The following is a 21,065-nucleotide window of genomic DNA, read 5'->3' as shown; positions in this document are numbered from 1 at the left end:
TCAACGCCCACCATGTCCTCAGGAGGCATAATACTTGGGGGTTATTTATTTAAATTATCTTGTTTGTTTGTTTGTGAAATTCACGTGATTGAAAGTAGGGAAAACATTTCAGGCATTGTGCGTCATTTACAATTCTGTAAACTGTATACAATCATTCAAATGTGGAATGGCCATTTGCCTTAAAACAATTACTGTATCTGTCATGATTGTGTTTTAATTGATTCAACTGAATTCAAGTGCCACATTTAATCATATCTGTCCTGGCAACTACTTGTCTTTTTAGCAGAAACACTTGCACAACTATTCTTTATTACATTCTGCTTACGTACTGTATATCCAAATGAAATAGTTTGACCTATGTCATTCTCAACACAAAAATAGCAAAAACTTTCAGCAAAACAATGGGGATGTCCAAAGAATCTACTTAATCTGAGCTGTACATGTCACCCATGGGATGTGATACCTGTACATGTTCACAGGAGAGTAGAGGAGAGTAGAGGACAGGCTCATTGTAATGCATGGAACGAAATAATTGCGCACATGGGAAAAGCACCTGCTCTTACATAAGACTTTGCATGTGTGCACATCCCTGCAGGCTGGGCTTTGGAGGTGCCAACATATTTGTTCAATGGTGGTGTCACTTAATAGGCCTACAATGTAATTTTTGTTTAATTGTCAGAAATCATGCTAAAATCTGCCTATTTCTATTCAATATTGAATGACAATGGAAAAGGAGACTATGCTGGCATTGCTTGGATTTTAATATTAGGTGTTACTAGATTCAGTGTGGTCAGATCAATAACTGTAAATTGTTTGTACATCCCGGAAAAAACCCTCTTTATGCTTGTTCAAATCTATAACTTAAGTAGGGATATCTTGTTGACGGGTGCACTTCCTTCCTGGCATGTAGGAGGTGTGAGGATGAGGAAGATAAGGATGAGGAAGGTGTGATGAGCTTGTGTCGGCTGCTAAGATCTACGGAACCGGAAACTGTGGAATGGAGATAAAGAAGAGTAACCTACAAAATATCACATTCATATTTGACCTGAAGATGCATTGAATGTGTAAGTTGGCAGTATTTTGTATATAATAAGTTGTTTGTCAGCATAGTTTGAAGAACTGGCAGGAAACAGAGCGTTACCTGTTGGAATCTCAGCAGGAAATCCTATGCTATGTTCCCTTAAGGTTAAAGCAATATCTGTTTGTGACCAGCAGAGGGCGACTGTGATTCCTAACTCAGAGAGGGCTTTTGTAGCAATGCACTCCATAGAAATCACAACTACACTACACCTGTACACCCCTAGTGGGGCATGGGCACTCTACACCCATAATACTCACTGTGAGGAGCTGGCAATGTCAGTTGACCATTTCATTCTCATAGTGTTTTATATCAAAGGTGTATTTTCCTTGGGACAATCAGGTTGCATGGGGTGTAAAGGTATGTGGCCAACCATCCTATCTTTTTACTCTGACAGGATGGGAGGGTTCTTATTGACCTTTATTTCCAGTTTAATGTTTCCTGGGTTGTTGTTTTTATTTGTAATGTCTCCTCGGTGGATTTCTCCTCTCTTGTTGCTCCATGCTATCCTGGGGCTCTGAGTAATGGAATGGAATGGGGAATGGTATCTGGTATCAAACACACGTGTTTGATACCATTCCTCATTCCATTCTGTGCATTACAGTGAGCCCGTCTTACTATTCCTTTACTAGCACTTAGCTGATGTAGGGATCATACCCTGAGTTAGTGTGTGTTCACCTGAGATGACTTCAGAAGCACCTCTTGGCCGGTGTTCTCTCAACTAAATGTGGACTGTGCCCTGCATGACTGACGTTCTCATTACTCTCAGTGGATGAGAAATCATGTGGAAATGTTTCCAGAATGATGTTTGATCAGCTTCAATGCATCTTCACTACAATATCACAGGTAAGAAACAAGGTGTCGAAACCAAACCATAAACGTACGTACCAGGTGCTAGTCCACACTTCTTTTTCCTCGATAGGTCACTGAGGTGAAACACATTGGAGTGATGTTAGAGAAGAGAATACACATTCACTTAGCGGAGGGAGAAATTGGAAGACGGGCTCATTGTACTGCATGGAATGGAATGAGGAACGGTAGCAAACCTGTGTGTTTGATACCGTTCCTCATTCCATTCCATTCATTACAATGACTCCGTCCTCTGATTTGGACCTAAATGTTCATTCTGTTTTATTCCACAATGTGCAGTAGTAAATCTAGGACGATCTTCAGTACACATTGATAATGCAGAAGTACTCAACCACGTACCCATTCCAATATCGCTTCCTGAACAGGACACTGAAATAAGACAAGAATAGGAAATGAACAAAAACACGCTCATTCAGTAATCTGCTTTACCTCACTTGGTTAATACTGTAACATTGGTCTGGTAAAGGTCCTCTCTGGCACATGCCAACGTAAAACCATGCTACATGCCCCTAAACAAAGCTACATTAAATTAATTGTAATTTCCTTTCCATTTATGCATTCACTACACTCTTAAAAAAGGGTTCCTCATTTGTTCCAGTCGGGGAAGCTTTTGGGGTTCCATGTAGAACCCTTTGTGGTTCCATTTAGAACCCTTCTGAGTTCCATTTAGATCCCTCTGTGGAAAGGGTTCAACATGGAGCCCAAAAGGGTTCTACAGGGATAAATAAAGAACCATTTTTGGTAGAACCTTTTGTGTGTGGGGACCTCCAAAATTGGGTTTCAGTACCTGAATACATCCTCTGGGGACAGAACTGGACCATGGTCCCCTCCAAGGTGAGAGGCGCCACCACCACCGTGTACATGTCCCCGCACATGATCTCAGACACGTCACACGTGTTCCCCCCGGGAGGCGCTGTGCAGGTGTGGTTGGACGTGTTGTTGAACACGTCAGCCGTGTAGTTATGGAGACTGCTGGAGGCGGAGCGCCAGTATACACGTAGCGTGTTATTGGCCATGCGGTAGAGCTTCACGCCTGACGGACAACACGCACCTGGGAGGAGAGAGACACGTCAGTCATGAGAGATGTACATCTACAGTACTGTTTATGTATGACCAACAACCATGTGTTGTCGGCACCATTCTCTAGTCGAACATGTGTACCATCTCAAAAAAGGTGTGTGTGCGTGTGTGTGTGTCTCCTTAGTGTGTTATGACAGCCACTGAGGGGGGCGGGGTCAATTCTCTCCCTGACCCAGTGGGTAATACAGTATCTAATATGAGTAGCTGTGATAGGTGAATGTGTTTGTCACTCACTGGGCGAGAAGCCGTGATAGGTGAATGTGTTTGTCACTCACTGGGCGAGAAGCCGTGATAGGTGAATGTGTTTGTCACTCACTGGATGAGAAGCCGTGATAGGTGCACTCAGCTTTGTGGCCGGTGCGGCTGATGGCCTCCATGCTCACGGTGTAGTTGGCACCACAGGTAATGCATCCCATCAGGCAGTGCGTGTCCAGGGTGTGGCAGCGGGCATCGCCCTTCGCTGAGGTCAGAGAGGTCACATAGGACTGAGCCCCCCTGGCGGGCGACCACTTCACATTAGTCATGGACTGAGTCACCTGGTCCACTGATAGGTTTGCTGGGCAACAGGGCGCTGAAGGGGGGGGGGGGGGGGGGGGGTGTAATACAAAAGAAATGTTGGAAATGTTTCAAGAAATATGTCTGATCAGCTTTAATGGCATTTTCACTACAATATCACAAGTAAGAAACAAGGTGTTGAAACCAGACCATAAACTGCCCATCTCCCCTGCAGTTGCTATGGCTGCCTACCTGTTTCCAGTGGAACAGTGTAGCTGGGTAAACTCTGGCCCACAGCGGTGGTTGCTATGACGCTGACTTCATAGGAGGAGCCACACGGCAGGTGAGAGATATCACAGGATGATCCATTGGATTGACAGGTGTGGGTGTCCTTTTCCCCCTTCACACTCACGATGTAATGGGCTGCGGTGTTGGGTGTGGTCCAGGTGACCATGACACAGGTGCCGTTGGTCTGTGACACACTCAGGATCTCTGGCATGCAGGGAGCTGGGGGGAAGATAGAGAGGAGGGGGGGGGGGGTGTAGTGATACCAACTGGAAGACACCTGTCTACAATACTGGAAATGTATGCCCAACAACCAAAGAAGAGAGAGCTTGTGTGTGTGTGTGTGTGTGTGTGCGTGCGTGTGTGTAAATACCTGTCTCCTTAGTGTGTGGTCTACAGGTACGGTTGCACCCTCGTATGTCGTTGCAGGGGCTGACCACCACGCTGTAGGGGCTGTTGCAGGTGAGGTCAGAGAGGGCACAAACAGGTGACGTGTCGTTACACAGGATGACCTCTGACCCTTCAACTGCCCGCGTCTCGTACACCTCGGCGCCTCGCACTGCTGACCACATGATCTCCAGGGTGTCCGTGGAAACCAGCGAGATGTACACATCCTCTGGACAGCAGGGCACTGAGGACAGAGAGAGAAAGACACATGAAGGAATGATTGTTGGCAGAGGTTGGCGGAGGTCGAAATCATGGGCACGTGTTTTTGAACACATTGAACACATTTGTTATAGCTGTTCTCTGTGTTAAAATCACTTGTAATATGAATGAATTAACATGAAGTATATGTTCCAATTTAAAACATCTGTATAGTACAGGTGAGACCGGTGGAGGTAGAAATCGGAGGACGGGCTCATTGTGATGCATGGAATCAAATGAGAAATGGTATCAAACACGGTATCAAACACCATTCCTCATTCCATTCCATGCATTACAATGAGCCCATCCTCCGATTTCTACCTCCACCAGCCTCCCCTGGTCTAGTAGTGTTGGATGTCATTGGATGTGAGAATGTAAGTCTCTACTCACGGGTTGTGTAGTTGAGTATCTGGCCTTGCAGGCTGGAGCCGGCCTGGTTGTAGGCGAACACATCCGTCAGGTAGGTGTAGCCACACTGGCAGTGGTAGGTGCAGCTGGTGCTGGTGGTGTTGCACATGTCCTCGCTCCCGTCGTCTCTCTTAATGAAGGCCATGTAGCTGTCAGCCCCGGGCATGGCCCCCCACATCACAGAGCAGTTCCCTGCCTCCGACTCCTCCAGCCATAGGGGTTCCGGTGGACAGGGGACTGGGGACCACAGAACAGGGCGTTGAGTCATTCATGTCTATTACAGGTTTATTGCTGATGTTGGAAATGTTACTTTAAATGTATTATTACTTGTATGTTAGTGCTACACCATATGTATCTTGCAGTGGAGGTAGAAATCGGAGGACAGACCACATTGTAATGCATGGAACAGAATGAGAAATGGGGTTTGATACCGTTCCTCATTCCGTACCATGCATTACAATGAACGTGTCCTCCGATTTCTACCTCCACCAGCCTCCACTGGTATCTTATGTCAATGAAATAGTTTGTTATGCACTCTATGGCTGGCCACTACCACCAATACTCACAAGTGATGAACTCCTCTGGAGCAGAGGGATGGCTGGGGCCAGCCTGGTTGATGGCAGTGACCGTGACGGTATGTCTCTTGCCACACTCCACGGGGGCCAGGGTGCAGTTGGGGTGAGTGGAGGTGCAGTTCAGCCCCTCAGAGCTCTGGACCAGGTATTCAGCTGCTCCCTGGACAGACCCCCAAGACACCGACAGACCCGCCGCTGAGTCCTGAGTCACAGACAGCTCAATGGAGCCTGGGGTGGCTGGCCCTATAGGAACACAAACACAGCATTGGCAGTCATACAGTACATAAACACATGTGACGGGCAGAGGTTCAAACCCGAGTCTCCCAAGTGGAAGACACAAGTGTCTACCATTAGGCCAAGAGCACACCCTCAAGGTCCAAGGGCGACACCTGAGTTTACATGTCTCAGGCTAGACTCCCTCATCACGAGACGTGATTCCAAATCACCTCCGCTACACACACAAATAAAAATACCAAAAAATGTATAAAAAATGCCCTTTTTAATTTCTTTTCTCACGTGTGATCTGGCAGAGGTCAAAGTTGTCTCCTGGCCTGTTCTCGGGGTCCCAGGCGTTGGCCTTGATGCAGTAGGTGGTCCCTGCCTCCAGACTAGTGAAGGTCACGTTGGTGTCCGTGGTGTTGCGTCTGACCCTGCTGTCTGAGCCCTGCTGGATGATGGAGAGCGTGTACAGGACAGCGTGGTCCACAGGCTCCCACCCAACAACGATGGTGGCGTTGTCTGGAGCCATGGCGTTCAAGTCAGGCGCAGTAACCACTGTACAAGAGGAGAGGACAAGAAGACATGATTCGTATGTGGGGTGTGTGTACTGTATGTGTGTACTGTATGTGTGTACTGTATGTGTGTATTGTGTCTCTGAGAGAGGTTTAGTTGGTGTTTGCTTTTACTCGTTTTGGATTCTAATTGATCATTTGAGACAGCCCTCTTAACGATCAAACAAAGAGATGAGTAAACTCTCTGTCTCTGGCTTGAGATGAAGAAAAGCAAACAATAACACAATAAGATGAAACCGCTGGTGGCAAGTTGGGTTTGTGAGGAAATCAGATCCTGTCACAAACTCTGGCCCTGTCCCTAGGGAGACCAACCCTTCTTCTCAGCTTTATTCTTTGTTCTTATGGACCTGGGTCAGATACAGTTCCCTCTCAGAGACCAGATCACCCCCCCCCCCCCCCACCCTCAGGGCAGTGACAGCATCTCACAGTAGGAAAGAACCAGATTTGCTCCTCACTCCAATCAGGTTTTAGGTCAAGTATGTTCCCTCATCTTTTTGGCTATTCGTTTACATCAGCGAAGAGATCAAATGACTCTGTGAGGGGGTAGGAAGAGAAAGGTCGACAGTGTTTTCGGTATGAATGACTCATTTCTCTACGCTGGGTTGGCTTTCTTTGTGTTCTTTCCAAACTATGATTGTGAGGGACAATACTTGTCTTTGCTTCCACAGGGCGGGAAGGCTGGCTCCTTCCTCCGCTGTTGATGGACAAGACACTGAGTGTGTAGACGGTGTAAGGCTGGAGGTTGTACACCGTTCCAGGGGAAGAGGACACCTCGGTCTCAGAGAAGAAGGATCCATCCGCAGTCTCGGTACGCAGGATATAGGAGGTGGCTCCGGTCACCGTGGTAAACGTAACTGTTATGCTCTCGCTCTGCTTTGATGTTGCCATGTTGATAGTGGGCACCTCAGGAGCTACATGTAAGAGAGATGTCATCATTGAACTTCACACCACAATAATACTTGTGTCATTTAAAAAAAAAAATTACTACAAAAGACAGATTTTCCCCCTCAAAAACCTCAGTTCTCTCTCCCAGTCCTAAAATACCTTTCAGAGAGAGAAACTGAGCTGATGCTAGACCAATGCTTGGTGAAAATTACACCTACTCCATTATATTAAGGGAGATCAAAGCAGTTTAACATCCCTCTATCAGGGTTTCAAATCATACACTGACTCTTTGGGGGGGCCCAACAAAGATAACTTTAATATATTTGGGGAAGCCCACTACCCTCATTGACATTTCAATTCTTATGAAGGAGGGGTGGGGGCTGATTTGTTATGGGAGGGCTAATTCGAACCCTACTCTCTATGATCCTCCATGTAGATACTTACAAGTCGTTGTTTCAATTTCAGCCTGACTCAACACAGCCATGGATCCATCAATAGCCTCCACTTGGATGGTGTACAGGATGGTGGGGGACAGGGAGTTGACGGAGCCCATGACAGAGTTGGCACTAAACTGGGCGAAGGCGGAGGGCTCAGAGGGAGAGTTCTTCGGTGTTACTGTAATCTTGTATGAAGCAGCCCCTGGGTATCTGGTCCAGCGGACGATCACGCTCCGGGATGTTACCGAGAATACAGACACTGTGATATCTGAGGAGAGAGATAGCGCCAACGTTAATTACTGATTAAAATCTGTATCAGTTTTCAAAATATTATACCATTACAATCAGTATAATTGTATGATCCATTGTATTCACTTGTATACATCATAATACTTTGTGGTTAAACAATACAGACAGTTTTAGTCATGTCCATGCAGAATTATATATATACATTATTTAAAAAAGTTTTTTTTACCTGATTGAGCTGCACTCTGAAAGTGAAAACAGAAAATACATGTATTACACACTCTTTACTAAAAATGCATACATACATACATACATACATACATATGGACACATGGTTCTACATATAGATTAATTATTCAGAACTGATTGTGGTCAGCAAGTTTCACTTTAGTCTTTTTGAACTGTTACTCATCTCTCAACTATAGGAATAAAGGACACGATCATTGCAGATTGCAGGAAGTCAGAAGTATGGAAGGTAGGACTGACTGCCCTCAAACATACATACATACATACAGGTATAAAGTAAATGAGGCAGTGTTCCTTCTGACAAGATAATTTTTACATTTCATGCTCTGCTGATTTCAAGACAATATTTTTTCAAATGCACACACAGTAAGCCTTCACAAGTAGAATTAATGTAGTATTAAACAAACATTATTCACCCTTCTTACCTTAGAACCTATACCTAATAAGGCAAACATCATCACCCACTTTAGATCTCCCATTCTCTCTCTCTCTCTTTTTCTGTTGATAAGAATCCCTTGCTGTTGTGCTGTTGCCTCTTGCACTCAGGAGTTTCTCTCAGATTTTGAGAATGGCTTCACGTTATGTTTTAGTTTATTTTCTTCTATACATTTGTCCGCTGTGTTGGCTGAAATACCTTCATGTGTCCCCTCCCACTGGCATCAGTCGCCCAATCATTGACAGGCAGGACAGTTTACCTGCAGGCAGGTGCTGGTGTCAATGTACAACTAGATATGTTAGGGAAGTTACATATTGTGATAAATGGGCTAATGCAAATTTTAAACAGATTTACAATGTTCCTGTCTCCATTAAACAAACAAACTAATAAATCAAAACAAAAATCCTCATGTTACAGATTTGTGATTATGAAATTATCCATCACTTATGAAATATGAAAGTGCACTACAATTGTACATAGTTTCAATGCAGCTAATTATGCTAAATAGCCTACTATTTTCATCATACAAGACTAGACAGTCAACACAGAAACTACACTCTCCTTCTATGGACTACAGAAGAGCGCTCGCACATTTGATGACGCAAAACGTAGAGGACAGAAGGGCAGCACCGGAGAAAAAAAAGAGAACAAGATGGCAACTGGTGCAGATCACGGGCTGCAAAGAATAGTTTGGCAAAGTAAGTTAAACTTGGAGCGTTTATTTAAAATAACGGCCTCGTTTATTGTTAGCTAGCTCGAAAGTTAGCCAGCAAAGTTGACTTTCCTCCTTTGACTTTGGACAATGGAATGTTAGCCAGAAGTTCCATTCCACTATTTTCTGATACGGAAGTTTGCAAACTCCCTGTATGCTTGTACAAGTGATCAGATAACTGCTTTCATTTGTGTCACGTTGAATGTACATGATGGACAAATGTTATGCCCTGTCATTTATTATATTGGAATGCCAAATGTCTGTAAAATTGGTTGTTAGCTAGCCATTGATTGACTAGCCCAGGCAGAGAGCCAGCTAGCTCCTAGTTCAGCTAGCCAACGTTAGCTACATATACATACAAACCACCAATCATCAACGTCACATCTCAAACCGAAGCTAGTAGTTAGTTAGTAAGCAACTGTTAGCTAGCTAACTACTTGCTCATTCGTCAACAGATCTCAATATAAAGCAGCAAGATTTCGGGACGCTCTTCCAGGCAGTAGTTGCATTTAGTATCTGTCATTGTTTATAGCTAAATGTCCTGGCTTATTTGTGGGAGATGTGGCAGCTAAGCTCAATCAACTAAAAGGTGCTACTAACTATGCAGCTAAATATGCAATAATGAACCATTGGCATAATAGAAGAGTGATTTCTTACACACATTATCATCAGGGACCCAATCAGCCCATCCAGAACCAGGCACCCTGCTGAATCTGGATTCCTATCCAGGCTCTCCATCTCCCTTTCCTGTGCTGTTATAAAGGATTGACCTAGACTTATACTTAGGAGATGGACACATGGTGCTACCTATAGATTAATTATTCAGAACTGATGGTCAGCAAGTTTCACTTTAGTCTTTTTGAACTGTTACTCATCTCTCAACTATAGGAATAAAGGACACCATCATCGCAGATTGCAGGAAGTCAGAAGTATGGAAGGTAGGACTGACTGCCCTCAAATTCTCCAGTCCTGTGGACCATCACAGTGGACATCACTGATTAGCGTTTCTGTTTGCTTGTGCTTTTTTTAATTCAAATTTTTAGATGGTTTATCCTCAAACCAATATTGCAAGAATGTGGGCGGATTCGTTCATTTACTTAATTTTTGCACTGCTCTCAGTCCTACAGTACTCCCGAGGCCCGCATCAGTCTGAAATACAGCACCTAACCCAGTTTTTACAAAAATATATACATTTGCAAGTAGCTGTGTATGCATGTCTTTGTCTTGTCTCTCTAGCCTAGCTATGTTTTTCTCTTATCTTATTTTTATTTATTTTATTAATTTTTCTCTTTGCCATTCACTTCTTTTTGTAAAGCATCTTTGGGTCTTAGAAAAGCACTATATAAGTTTTAGCGCTATTTAAATATATTATTATTAGTAGTAGTATTTTTATTATTATTATTATTATTATTATATTTATTGATATTATTATGTCAAATGTTCTGAACTGAATGGCACCTCAAGGCAAAGTCTTTTCCTCCGCAGATATTGATACTGGACCAATTCACCACCAAGCTTCTGTCATCATGTTGCAAGATGTCCGATCTGATGGCCGAGCAGATCACCAGTACGTTATTCAGAAATTTAAAATTATGTTTTCGTTTTCACATAATGTCGATTGCTTAACCTTGCCTATCTGTAGCCCTTGGGATGTCTATGTTCACACACCACAAATAGATGAGGTTTTTAACGCTTCATCATTTAGTTGTTCTGGTGGCAACAAGAAAGAACAAACATTTCGGCGGTTAGGCCATCATCAGTGTTGTCAGTTTACAGACCAAACATCTGTAGGCCATTATTGAGTTGTGGTTAACCACAGTGGAAACAGCACTACCACTGAGCCTCACGACTGAGCTCCTTTCATGTAGAGTGGATATTAGAATATTAGACAGCCCATGTAAGGCTGTCTGTTTCTGTAAGAAATTAGAAGGTGTCCCAGTTGCGTTTGAAAGTGTTTTTTTTTTTTTTTTTACATTCAGAAAGGATTGGTATTATACTATTCGTTGGTATTGATATCTTTTTTTTAATATAATTGTGTCTTTTCTGTCAGTTGTGGAGGACCTCTTCAAATGCAGAGAGCCTGTCCCAGAAATGAAGGCCATCTACTTCATGACCCCAACAGCAAAGGTTTTACATTGTTGTATGCCTCCACACCATCACTTTTTATTTCATTTTCATTCAGGAAGGAAATAAAAAATACTTATGCTGTGTATTTGTGGTGAACCTGTCTTTCTGTGCTTGCAGTGTGTGGATGCCTTCATTGCTGACTTCAAGCTTAAACCGAAGTACAGAGGAGCATATGTTTATTTTACCGACTGTAAGTAGATTCAATAGCCCGGTTAGATCAGTTGAAATGTTAACTCACTTGTGAGAATACAATTCCACTTCCGGCTTAATTGAAAAAAAGAAAGAAAAAAAAAGTAATGTTCAAATGTCTTTATTATTGCTGTGCAGTACAGAATATTGACTGAATTGATGAATTTGAATTGATGGTGTTGAATTGATCACCAGACATTTTGTGTTTTCCTCCAGATTGTTCGGATGACTTGTTCAACAAGATGAAACTGTTCTGTGCAAAGTACATACGGGTCTGTAAGGAAATAAACATTTCCTTCTTGCCCCAGGAGTCACAAGTAAGTTGTTGTTTTCCCGTGGTCTTTCTCTTCCTTTTCTCTCCCCTCCCCTCTCTCCCCTCCCCTCCCACAAAGACACTGACTGTCCTTTCTAAAATCACATTAAGGTCTTTCAATCAATCAATCTTTATTGTCCCCCAAAGGGGATTGTTTACCAAGGGACTAAGTTGTTAGCTCTATGAACTACAGTAACAACATATTGTTTGCATGGTAGGGTTTGCTTTAAGCGTTTGACAGTGTTTGATGTGTTGGTCTGTGAGTGCATGAGGAACATGCGTTCTTGAATGATGAGGTGCATGCCCTTTCGAAGGGCGTTGCTCTAAAAATGTTATGTGATGTAATAACAATTTCCGGGAGGGAATCTCTCAGTGCTCTGATTCTCTAACGAAAACTCTGGTTTCACAAATTGGAATGACCTGTTTTCTTGATAATAGAAAGTCATGAAGGGTGTATTTGACTTGTGTTGAATAAGATGTATATAAGGCTTATAAGTTGTAAGTAAAGGTCAATGCAAAGTGCAAGAGAATGCAAAGTGTCCATGGGAGGTTTTTTGTTCTTATCTCGTTCTTATCTTGAGTACACAAGTGATTGAAAGTACCGTACCTAAAGTTGTCTTTTAGATAAGTGTTCATTCATCCTGTATCTCTCTTAGGTGTTCACATTTGACAATCCGGGGGCCTTCCGCAGTATCTACAGCCCCCACTGCCAGGACAAAGGGAAGACACTGGAGACTCTGGCCGACCAGATCGTTACGCTCTGCGCCACGTTGGATGAGTACCCAGGGGTTCGATACAAAAGGTGAGTGAGAGGGAGAGCTTCTGCTTTCTCACTTTACACTGACACCCATGGGATGTGACACCTATGGGATCTGACACCTATGGGATCTGACACCTATGGAAAAAATATGTCAACCCATCAACCCCCCTGGTCAGTTTCACTATCAAATATCTCTGTCATTGCCCTGTGATCTAAATCAAGTGTCTTCATGCCTTGTTCCTATCAGGGACACGACGTTGGATAATGCCAAACAGCTAGCAGAGTTGGTGGATAAGAAGCTGGCCCGTCACTATGAGCTTGACGACAACAGCAAGAAGAAGGTGAGGGCACGCCAAGCATCTCTCCTGGGTGTTGACACAACAAATAAGGACACACAATGGCCGAAATCAGATCCACGCACGTAACTCAGTGTTCGGCACAAGTCTTTCATTGACTTCAATGCTTGATTTATGTGAGTGTCAGAGTTATGCGTGCAGATCTACAGTTAGGATTTGGGCCAATGCCATTTAAAGATGTTTCATGTGAAATGGCTGAAGAGTAATCATATATTTATAAGACATGCAGTGTGAGTGAGTGATACCACTGGCTGCAGTATGTATTGTTTGCTCTCTCCACCTCAGGGAAAGACCCAGGCCCAGCTGCTCATAGTGGAGCGAGGCTTTGACCCTGTGACCCCCATCCTACATGAACTGACCTACCAGGCCATGGCCTATGACCTCATCCCCATCAAGAACGACACCTACAAGTAAGACCAGCCTTGTCCCAATATTCTAACCTGACCTCTTCTCTTTTAATCCTGTTTCATTCTCTTTCAGGCCTACATTCAAATAGTATTTGAAATCGTTTCAAAAACGTCTGGCACTCCAGGCAGGCTCAAGTAAAAGTATATCAAATACTATTTGACCCAGGTCTGTTGGTGTTAAAGAAATAAAGACTTAGTAGTTAGTCAGAGGAAGTAACAGTTTTTGACCCTCAAATGCCAACTCATGTAGGTAAACTCTGTTGATGTTATTTTTGTGTTCAGGTACACAGCTAAAAATGGCTCTCAGAAGGAGGCCCTGCTGAATGAGAATGACATACTGTGGGTCAAACTTCGACACATGCACATCGCTGAGGTCTCTGAGTAAGTATCCTAGTTCATTTTTATTATGTGTATGTTTGCCTCAAATAACTAAATCATCAATATGTATTGCTCTAGTTCTGGACATACTCCATAACAAGTTTTTTTTGTTTTAAATGTATTATTCTAGGCAAATTCCCAAGCTGTTAAAGGAAATCTCTGCCAGCAGGAAACAGCCGGATGGAAAGGTAGACATTTTTGAAGGATCTCCTCCCATGTTTTACATAAAACTGCAGATCTCTTGTATCTGATTTTAATGTCCCCTTCCTTTAGCACCTATAATGGTTGTCTCTGTTTTTCAGATCACAATAAGCGGCTTATCCCAGCTTATGAAGAATATGCCTTCCTTCCGCAAGCATGTGGCTCAGGTAGGGAACGCCAGGTCATCGTTATGGTCTGGTTGGGTGTGATGCCTCCAAGGCAAGTATCATGTGGTGCCTCCACCCAGTCTCCATGGAAACAATACTGTGGAAATCCCCCCTCTATTATGTAACTTGCTTTATAATGAGAAAATAATAACACTTCAAATTATTATATATTTTTTTATAAATGTGTATTCTAACCACAAAAGAAGCTTAATATCAGGGAAAAAAGGTGTTCATGACACGTAAAGCTCCACATCTATAAGCAAATTGATTCAGACCAGTATTTATTGCTTTTGGTTATTTCTAATCTAATATGGAGGTTTTGCCCCCTCCTATCCCCCTAGTACTTGGATGTTGTCCTGTCTAGACCATTATTCTCAGCCTTGTCTCTCTCTCTGACCCAAAGAAAACCGTTCATCTGAATTTGACTGAGGACTGTCTGAACCACTTTCAAAAGAATGTGGAGAAACTCTGCAAAGCTGAGCAGGTAGACAGAAAACGTTATTGTCCCATTCTTTGTTAAATGCCCTCAATATATGACAGTGACTGTTGAAGAGTCACACACACACACACACACACATACACACTTGACTTTTTGTTGATGTTGTGTAGGACCTGACGATGTTGTTGTTGTTGTTGATGTTGTGAAGGACCTGGCAGTAGGGTCTGATGTGGACGGTCAGAAGGTGAAGGACCCTATGAGGACGCTGCTCCCTGTGCTGCTGCACCCTTACAGCACCTACGACAAGATCAGAGCTGTGCTCCTCTACATCTTCAGCCTCAACGGTGGGGCTGACTGAGACTCATTCACATGGCAACGTTTTTATATGTACTTGTTTTATTGTCTCACAATCATTCTTTATAGTCAGAACATGGCGGTAGGGTCTGCCACTTTCTCTCACATTTCTCTCTATTTATTTACTTCATCCACCACCTCCCCTGATTTGGCAACTATTACCGTACATTATGAATTCAAGTGTATAATCTGGTATAGAGACGTGAATGTCAACTGAAGTTTATGCCCTTTTAGAAGGTTCATGCATTCCTGTTATAGACACCATGCAGGTATTATGTTCATGCCCCTCTAGTGAAGTGTCATGGTAGCTATAGGAATCCTCTTTCAGCAGTGTGTGTCTTCTTGTTTGCCTTGGGGGAGGGGAAATTTGTGGTCAAATGTCCTTTTTGAAATGTTTGGTACAGGGACAACCGAGGAGAACTTGTACAAACTCATCCAGCATGTGAAGATTGAGGATGACAAAGAGTTTATCGTGAACTGGAAAGAACTGGGAGTCCCCATCATATCTTCGGTGAGTGAGAAGTTAAAGGCTGCCATAGTTACTATACTAGATTGCTACAGTAGTTAAAATCCCAAGTGGGTTATACCACCCTTAAGAAGCCCTTCATATTGTGGAAAATAATTAGCGGCGTTTGGATGTGGACATTTGTAAAGTGTCCTTGGTCATTTAGACTAGGGTTGAGGCATCAGTTTGAGCAAATGTATTCATGTTATGATGAACATACAATGTGACCTCAATAACCTCACTGATTAGAGACTTGTGGTTGTGCTACTTTTTCTTCCTCATACTTCTCATATTACCTCAGACTGGGATGTACCCTTAATAGTTTTGTTCCTCTTCTTGTTTCTCGTTCTTTCCCACCAGCCGAGCATGTTCGCACCTCGTAAGCCATCTCGGAGGGAACGCTCCGAGGACGAGACTTACAACCTCTCCCGATGGATACCTGTCATCAAAGACGTGATGGAGGTCTGTGGGAGCGGACCGTTATGATCACTAAATGGTCCATTTGTTGTTGTAGGGAACTGTGTCAGTCAACCCCCAAGTGTCAGGGAGTCACCGCCACCGGAGCAGGATGGGATGGGATAAAGAACTTGGTGTATCAGGTGACAGATATGCCTTGAATGGGGACGGGCTGGGTGACAATGTCCAAGGGGGTCCATTTGTGGTTTGGGGAGTAGGGGGAAAGGATGGGGATTTGAGGTAGCAGTGGGCCGGTGTTGGCTCAGGTATTGGGTAGGTCTAGAGTAGAAGAGGTTAGGGGTTCTAGAGAAGAAGGGGTTAGGAGTTCAGAGAAGAAGGGGTTAAGGGTACCAGAGAAGAAGGGGTTAAGGGTACCAGAGAAGAAGCTGTTAGGGGTACCAGAGAAGAAGGGGTTAGGGGTACCATAGAGGAGAGGATGGTTGAGAAATGCTAATCCACGTTCCTGATCAGTGTCACTGTGCTACTTAACTCTCTCAATGGCATCCATGTGAAACAGAGGAACCAGCCCTCTATTGGTGCCATAAAAGAGGTTATCTGATTCAGGTGATGTGAAAGGCAGCATCAGATATGAGATGTTATTCTATGCTCTTCTGTGTTATCCTACATTAGGACCTATGCTGTTTAACTAGCGTCACAGATTCGATGGCGCTCCACCTGCCTGTCTCCCTATGACCTACTTGTTGACTGCTATACAAATCATAAAACTGTTTTTAAACTGACCTCTCCCGGCCACACCCCCCCCCCGCCCTTATATGTTATATTGCTCCCACATGAGAGAGACAATAATGGGCTGATATTATGGGAGGTGGAGCATCAGATCAGTTTGGTTAATTGTGAAGTGAAGAGCAACCATGCACACCGTGTTCTCAATGTCGTTTTACTTTAATGCTGAAGAGGAGTTTCTATTGAGGAACTGAGGAAGGTAAGCTTATAACACTCTCATTAAAAAGCTAATAAAAGACCACCTCCAGGAAGGAAGGCACTAGCTCTGGATCATTGAGGACTTGAGTGTGGTTTTCAGAAAGGGAAGGGCAACTGAGAGGGACAGAGTTACAGTACACAAATGCCCCCTAGCTCCTAAGATACAAATTCAACTTAATTCAATGCAGTGTTATTTATGTAGTTGAAGCTACCTCAGGTTGAGAATCACTGGACACCAGAAACCGCTAGCCTAGATATAGGTCAGGGAGGCTGGTAGAGGCAAAAATCTAAGGAAGAAATCCTTAGATTTCTGCCTCCACCAGGCTCCCCCGCTGTAGGTCTAAGCAATATAGACATACTAGTTAAACATAGGCTCTGCTTACCAGGATTGGGGTAAATTCCATTTCAATTCAGGAAGTAAGCCTAACCAAAATTTCCTCTATTCTTTTTAATTAGGAATAATTTGAGTTGGTTTTGGAATTTCAGTAAACTTCCTGAAATAAAATGGAATTGACGTCAACCCTGCTGCTTACCGTCTAAACCTTAACCACGATCAACCAAGCCTAAGCAACACAATCAGCCCCTTACCAGTTGTTATGAGCAACAAGTGAACAAAAGTTACAGCTTCCCATGAGTGTTCCATAGACTACAGTACCTAGCAGGTTTGGGGTCAATTCCATTTCGATTCAGTCAATTGAGGAAGTTAACTGAAATTCCAATTTCAATTTCAATATTCCTCATTAAAAAGCATGGAGGAAATGTTTTATTGGAATTTCAGTTTACTTCCTAAATTTACTCAATTGAAATGGAATTGACCTCAACCCTGTGACCTACCTACGGTACCTACCTACTATCAGGATGAGTGAGTGGGCCTTTTGTACTGTACATGATTTAGACTACAGCCTGTATTGATAAAGGATGTGTCTGATGTTTTGGTTTCAGGATGCTGTAGAGAACAAGCTGGACACCAAGGAATGGCCGCACCAGTCAGAGAGTCCAGCTGCCTGGAACGGCTCTGGGGCTGTGAGGTAGGTTCATATGGGGGGACTGTGGTGGTGGTGGTGGTCTGAATGAGAAACTGTGAGGTCCTCTGGGGTTGGCAAGGCGGGGGAAGAAAGTTCATTCTGATGGCAAGAGACTGGCAGAGAGGTTGCTGAGGTTGTCTGCTTGATGAATGGACGGGTGTTGAGATGGGGTTATGACCGGGCGGGGCCATGGCACTCAAATACCACTCATTCAGTAACGGCTCCCTCCCATGCCCTGGGTGTTGTACTGTATGTGTATTCTGTACTGTGACAATAAATGGCCCAAATTATGTTATTGTGTCATTTATATAAGGGCATCCTGTCATCTTGTTCCCTAAAATCTCTTTTTCTCTTTCTTTCTCTCTCTCTCTCTCAATTGCACTCCTCCCTTTTTTCTCTCTCTTTCCCCTCTACTTCAATCTCTCAACCTCTCCTCCTCCTCCCTGACTCTCCCCTCCTCCATCTGTTCTAACCTCTCCCAGTGCCCGTCAGAAACACAAGGCCAGTTCTCAGGATGAGCGTAGGAGTGCAGCCAGGCTCATCATCTTCGTCATCGGAGGGATCAGCTACTCCGAGATGCGCTGTGCCTACCAGGTCACCCAGGCTGTCAAGTCTTGTGAAGTCATCATCGGTGGGTACTAAACTCCCCCTGCTGTATAGTTCAGCTTCAGTACAGGTTCCTCCCCGATCATTGTCTGCCCGGAATCCCTCTCCCTCTTCCATATTTTGTTACGTTTTAGAGACAGTGGGAAAGTTGAGAGGGATACGGAGGAAGAGAGGATAGATAGGGCTGACTGACGATTGTTTGTTAACTACTGCCAAGGGCCCTTACTACTAGTGCTTGATACCCTCTACTGGATCTAAATAGTAAAACAGGACATGGAAATGTTTTAGGCTACATGCTTCTGGAAAGAGTGCTGAGCAAGGGGCCGGTTGCACTAAAGTGTATTTGTGTTTTTAAAGACACATTTCTTTAATTCAGTTGTTTTTGTTGTGATTTTCATTCAACTGTCCAGGATCGTCTCACATCGTGACTCCTGGCGTTCTCCTTCATGACATCCAGGCGCTGAGCAAAGGCCCCATGGAGACCTTTACTATAGTGGAGGAGACAACCAGCACCTGAGGCCCCCCCCCATCCCTCACCCTCTCCCCATCCCTCACCCTCCCCCCATCCCTGAGCACAGAGCACTCAACTTCCTTATTGGAAGACCGAAGGGAATTCATATTATACTCATTATTATTTCATATTTGTATTAATACTTTGATCAAATTTGGAGCATATTTAAAAAAAAAAAAGAAAAAAAAGAAAGAAATGTTGCCCCTCTAAATGCTGTTATCATTTATCTCAAATCTACCTGTCTGTGTCTGTTTTTGTTTTTGTTTGCATAAATCCCTGATAATGTTCCATGTTGGAAAGCCTCTTGAGAAATGCCTAGAGATAGAATGGAAAAGAAGTAGAGCTAATGTACATATATATGCACTACCGCCTAGCTAAACCCTCTCATCTCTGTTACCGTTTATATTTACACTTATATCATATTCAACAGAGTGTTTTTAACATAGATGATTTACTTTTTCTTATATTGAACGACTGATAAAATAAATGAATGACGTTGTTCAATTGTTGTCCGATTGTCTCATCTGGTATGTTTTAGAGTTGTAGATTAACTTGATAAGATTGTTACTATAGATATTGTTAAGCTGATGATTTCATTAATACCTACATTATCAGACATGTTGTTTTATAGTGATTGTTTATCAGGGTATGTAGGTTTAGTTTAGCTTTTAAGAAATATTTCCTTCCTACTGGATACTGCAAATGAACTGAAGAGAGAACTTTTCATGCGATGAGTCCAGTATGATTCACCGCAATACAATTCAGCTCTTGAGAGATAGGGGAGGTGTGAAATAGTTATTGTTGGAGTGTAGACAATAAACAAACACTTAATCAGAATGCCTCATCAGGACAACAGTAATGTGATGCTCTGTAACACATCTACTCAAAGCAGTCTTCTCCATAGGGCTGCATCAGTGAAAGGAAGCAATGGCAGGCGTTCAATAGAAAGGCAATAGGAGCACCAGGGTTATTGTCTGAGGTACTTGGCGTCGCCGGGACAGGGGTGTCAGGTGAACTAGATGTACTCATACCAGAGAAACACACAATGGAGCACCCCACTCTGTCTGAGGAAATGATGTGGTTTCTGTAATGTAATCCAACAAATCCGCCCTACTTTCAGCCTGTTTCTGTAAATACAGTTTTAATTATAAAGTTTCACAGCATTTCTTGAGAAATGTTGCCCATTAATAATTGTTGGTGTTGAATGTTTAAAAGGATACATTTCTGCATGTATGTTTTACAAAGGAAAGATCTTGTGTGAGGGGGTAGTAGATGTAGGACACACTTTCCATTCTTCAACCTGTGTTGGCCTTCATTTGCCTATAGTGTTATGAATAGTCCTAGTGCGCCACCCAGGGTTTGTCTATATGTATTATCTTAGTATGAATAGTCCTAGTGTGCTACCCTGTCTCAAAGAAAGAGAGGGAGGGGTTAGATCAATAAATGCAGTGTGTATGGCAGTGTGTTTGGGCAACCAGGCCACATACTGCACAACCCATCAAGTATTTGATGTCATTCAGGATGAATGGGTGTTATGGACTACTGACACCCCAGGCAATATACCCCTAAATACAGGCCAATGTTTTGACTTCCCGCAAAAAGTACAGAATAAACCTACAAATCAAAAAGTTGTTGTGGGGGCCGTGGCTGCACCTTGTCTTACTTTGTTGTTCTACTTCATCTTCTTATTACTGACTGTCTGTATTGGGCTTTTAACAGATGAGACCTGTTTATCCCTCTGCATTATCAATGGTTTATCCCCTTTGCTTACCTGACTCGCCCTTTTACCTACGTTCCTAACATGGCAGCACATTTCCCAGCTATAAATGTGCAATTTATAGTAATGCGTGCTATATTATGGGCTATATAAGGTGAATTTGGGATGGAGGTGTTGGGTTTATTGTCCATTACTGTTAGCTGTGTTGTAATGCTCATATGTGCCTACAGAGGGCAAACGTCCACACAATTGTTCCTGGTAGGAACATAGAAAATAGAACCACATGGATGCTTGCCTATCCATACCATTCACAAAAGTATTTTTCAGCGAAACAAATAACAATAGACATAAAGCTTGATGTAGCTTCGTGAAATGATTGCTGCTGCAAACTGAACTACTCAAAACAAGAATAATACACATGTT

At 43.2% G+C, this 21,065-nt stretch overlaps 2 protein-coding genes across 2 annotated transcripts; one reads left to right on the top strand and one right to left on the bottom strand.

The window, feature by feature from the left end:
- Positions 1 to 1,972: 1,972 nt before the first annotated feature.
- On the bottom strand, positions 1,973 to 8,524 carry LOC310806302 (fibronectin type III domain-containing protein 7-like; the record flags this gene model as incomplete). The annotated part of the gene is made up of 12 exons (XM_083672354.1): positions 8,467 to 8,524; positions 8,025 to 8,040; positions 7,557 to 7,817; positions 6,878 to 7,138; positions 5,953 to 6,210; positions 5,428 to 5,679; positions 4,844 to 5,098; positions 4,182 to 4,439; positions 3,776 to 4,030; positions 3,345 to 3,599; positions 2,736 to 2,999; positions 1,973 to 2,004 (listed from the first exon to the last, which is right to left on the bottom strand). The coding sequence occupies exons 1-12, from the start codon at positions 8,518 to 8,520 to the stop codon at positions 1,973 to 1,975; spliced, it is 2,421 nt and encodes an 806-aa protein (XP_083528480.1). The 5' UTR covers positions 8,521 to 8,524.
- A 585-nt stretch (positions 8,525 to 9,109) lies between these two features.
- stxbp3 (syntaxin binding protein 3) lies at positions 9,110 to 19,424 on the top strand. Its single transcript, XM_083671795.1, has 19 exons — positions 9,110 to 9,175; positions 10,078 to 10,127; positions 10,675 to 10,756; positions 11,240 to 11,316; positions 11,434 to 11,506; positions 11,722 to 11,822; positions 12,475 to 12,620; positions 12,826 to 12,919; positions 13,220 to 13,344; positions 13,624 to 13,722; positions 13,850 to 13,907; positions 14,022 to 14,087; positions 14,491 to 14,571; positions 14,735 to 14,870; positions 15,285 to 15,391; positions 15,746 to 15,847; positions 17,726 to 17,811; positions 18,291 to 18,439; positions 18,825 to 19,424. The coding sequence occupies exons 1-19, from the start codon at positions 9,130 to 9,132 to the stop codon at positions 18,929 to 18,931; spliced, it is 1,785 nt and encodes a 594-aa protein (XP_083527921.1). The 5' UTR covers positions 9,110 to 9,129; the 3' UTR covers positions 18,932 to 19,424.
- The last annotated feature ends 1,641 nt before the right edge of the window (positions 19,425 to 21,065 follow it).

The sequence above is a fragment of the Argentina silus genome, assembly GCF_951799395.1.
Source record: "Argentina silus genome assembly, chromosome: 6".
NCBI classification, from domain to species: Eukaryota; Metazoa; Chordata; class Actinopteri; order Argentiniformes; family Argentinidae; genus Argentina; species Argentina silus.
The sequence above is the reverse complement of the archived record's forward strand: the minus strand, read 5'-3'. Positions and strand labels throughout refer to the sequence as shown.

Coding starts and splice junctions, on each gene's coding strand:
- stxbp3 (XM_083671795.1), top strand. CDS start 9,130: ATGGCAACTGGTGCAGATCACGGGCTGCAAAGAATAGTTTGGCAAA. Junction 11,507..11,721: donor ATATGTTTATTTTACCGACT/GTAAGTAGATTC, acceptor GTTTTCCTCCAG/ATTGTTCGGATGACTTGTTC. Junction 11,823..12,474: donor TCTTGCCCCAGGAGTCACAA/GTAAGTTGTTGT, acceptor TATCTCTCTTAG/GTGTTCACATTTGACAATCC.